Below are 1,983 nucleotides of genomic sequence, written 5' to 3' on the forward strand. Positions count from 1 at the left end.
CCCCCCCCCCCCCACCCACACACACACACATATTCTTGATGAATGTGCGAAGACCATAATGATGAAACCAGAAATTTTTACTTTTGAAGGGCATTCATTTGACAGGGGAATATCATTGAGAGAGAGCTCGGGGACAAGCTTGTTAAACTTTTTCATATGTCCTGTGCTAGCAGGTAAACTTCATTTCAAACAAATAAAAGAAGAAGGAACTTTTCATTGATAAAATGAAAAGTCAAATGGCAGTTAATTCGACAAAGAAGAAACCAAACTAAAAGCCAATAAAACAAAAGATCAAAACAAACCATAAAACCTTTGAGCTTACAATAAAATCAATCAGCACAAATAACAGTGCACCAGAACCCCCCCCCCCCCCCCCCCCCCCCCCNTTCAACAAACTTCTTATAAACTCATCTAACTATATTTAAATTCCCACTAATGCACTAAGGATTGTTATAAAGTCCTAACAAGTCACAAAGCTCTTGTCACGACTCCCTTCTCCCAGAAGCTGAAGCTGTCCTGCTATCATACAAACCACAAGAGGAAGAATTTTCGTCAAAAATACTCTTCAACGGAAAAGAAAATTTTCCAGAAGGAGCCATCACCAACCAGCTCAAACAAGAGACTCCTTCAATAAAGGTTTACCAATATTCAGTTCTTTACATTGAAGAAATAAAGGAGAGTTTAGGTATACTGAAAGGAGGGTAACCATAAGAAATTAATTTTTTTGAAATATGAAAAAAGAAATGTATCGTTAAGATAACCAATTTAACAAGAATTGTTCTATATTGAAAATATGGACAATAATTTAAAAACATGTTCGTTGAATATCAGAACGAGATTATCTTAATGGATATTTGTACTTAGTATTACTTCATAATGCTGGGGGCAAAGTTTTTAATTATAAAATTTGACCTGTCAATCTATCTTAGTTTAGGTTAACTTAATTGAGAGCAGAGTAGGCATATACCAAAAATATAGGGAAATTTTGTCTTATTATAGCACCATTCACTGCACTGAAGATAATGGATTTGGTGGTTTCTACGTCTCCAACGATTCTATCTTTCTCCCGCACTGCAGCTTAAAAATTTGAACACGTCTATGGCCTAACAACTACATCTTTGTTTTCTTTGCTGGACAAAGGGAGTCACCATCCGGAAAGTACATAATTACAACTTTCTAATTGAAGCATTCATGAATTTGAACTTTGCAGTTCATTAGAAGTCTAGATTCATCAAAGGACTTAGGAACATAAACTGAATCCAAGATTAGCAAGTGAATGCTGCTGGCAGAAACCCAAGATAATCTTTTGACTTCAATAATATCTCCCATAACTTCAGTTCAGTTCAGTTCAATTCAAGAATTTATGGTACAACAAACGAAATCCTCACATGCATTCCCATAAGGATTGCAAACCCTCCTTCCTAGAGTTATGGAAGATTATGAAATTTTAATCCAGCCTCAACGGTTAGGAATAACAGAAATTCACTAAAGGACTCTTAATCCCATTCTTCGAATTTAATAAAAGCCCCCTAAGAAGACACAGTACCTACTTGCCAGAAGAATTCTACTTTCTTATTCCAAGTGACAACCTAAAAGACCTATATCTGGTTGGCATAGGCTCCTCAAAGTTATTGTGCTTTCTTAGACAAACCAAAGTTCCCCCAACTAACCTCAACGTCTGTAAACAATACAACTTTAACAAATCACCAAACAGTGCTTTAGAAAAGTGTGCCTCGTCAAAAAGGCTCCCTCAAAACCTCAACCTCTTTTCTTTTCTTTTCTTTTTTTTTTTTCAAAAAAGACTTTCGTAAATAAATGAAGAAATAACCAAAAACCCTCATTTCTCTAAAGATAAACAAAATTTTACAAAGTGTTGTTCATAATTCTGTATCTTTTTATAAATAAAATTTTAATTTACATTTTCCTATCATGCACCATAAAAAACCTTGTATAGCTCTTTTTTTTTTTTTTTTTTTTTTTAGT

General features: G+C 34.5%; 2 protein-coding genes across 4 annotated transcripts in view; one reads left to right on the plus strand and one right to left on the minus strand.

Annotated features, from left to right (window-relative positions):
• LOC111464670 (MLO-like protein 3) overlaps positions 1-1,406 on the plus strand; it is a 26,254-nt gene extending 24,848 nt beyond the window's left edge. Inside the window, exon 17 of the mRNA XM_023108892.1 lies at positions 1,227-1,406. Coding sequence (XP_022964660.1) covers positions 1,227-1,244 — 18 coding nt within the window. The 3' untranslated portion in view covers positions 1,245-1,406. The remainder of the gene's footprint in view (positions 1-1,226) is intronic.
• LOC111464667 (E3 SUMO-protein ligase SIZ1-like) overlaps positions 1-1,983 on the minus strand; it is a 17,635-nt gene that overhangs the window by 13,276 nt on the left and 2,376 nt on the right. The gene's annotated exons all lie outside the window — the stretch shown is intronic.

This window comes from Cucurbita moschata, unplaced genomic scaffold, assembly GCF_002738365.1.
Source record: "Cucurbita moschata cultivar Rifu unplaced genomic scaffold, Cmos_1.0 Cmo_Scf00031, whole genome shotgun sequence".
Lineage (NCBI taxonomy): Eukaryota > Viridiplantae > Streptophyta > Magnoliopsida > Cucurbitales > Cucurbitaceae > Cucurbita > Cucurbita moschata.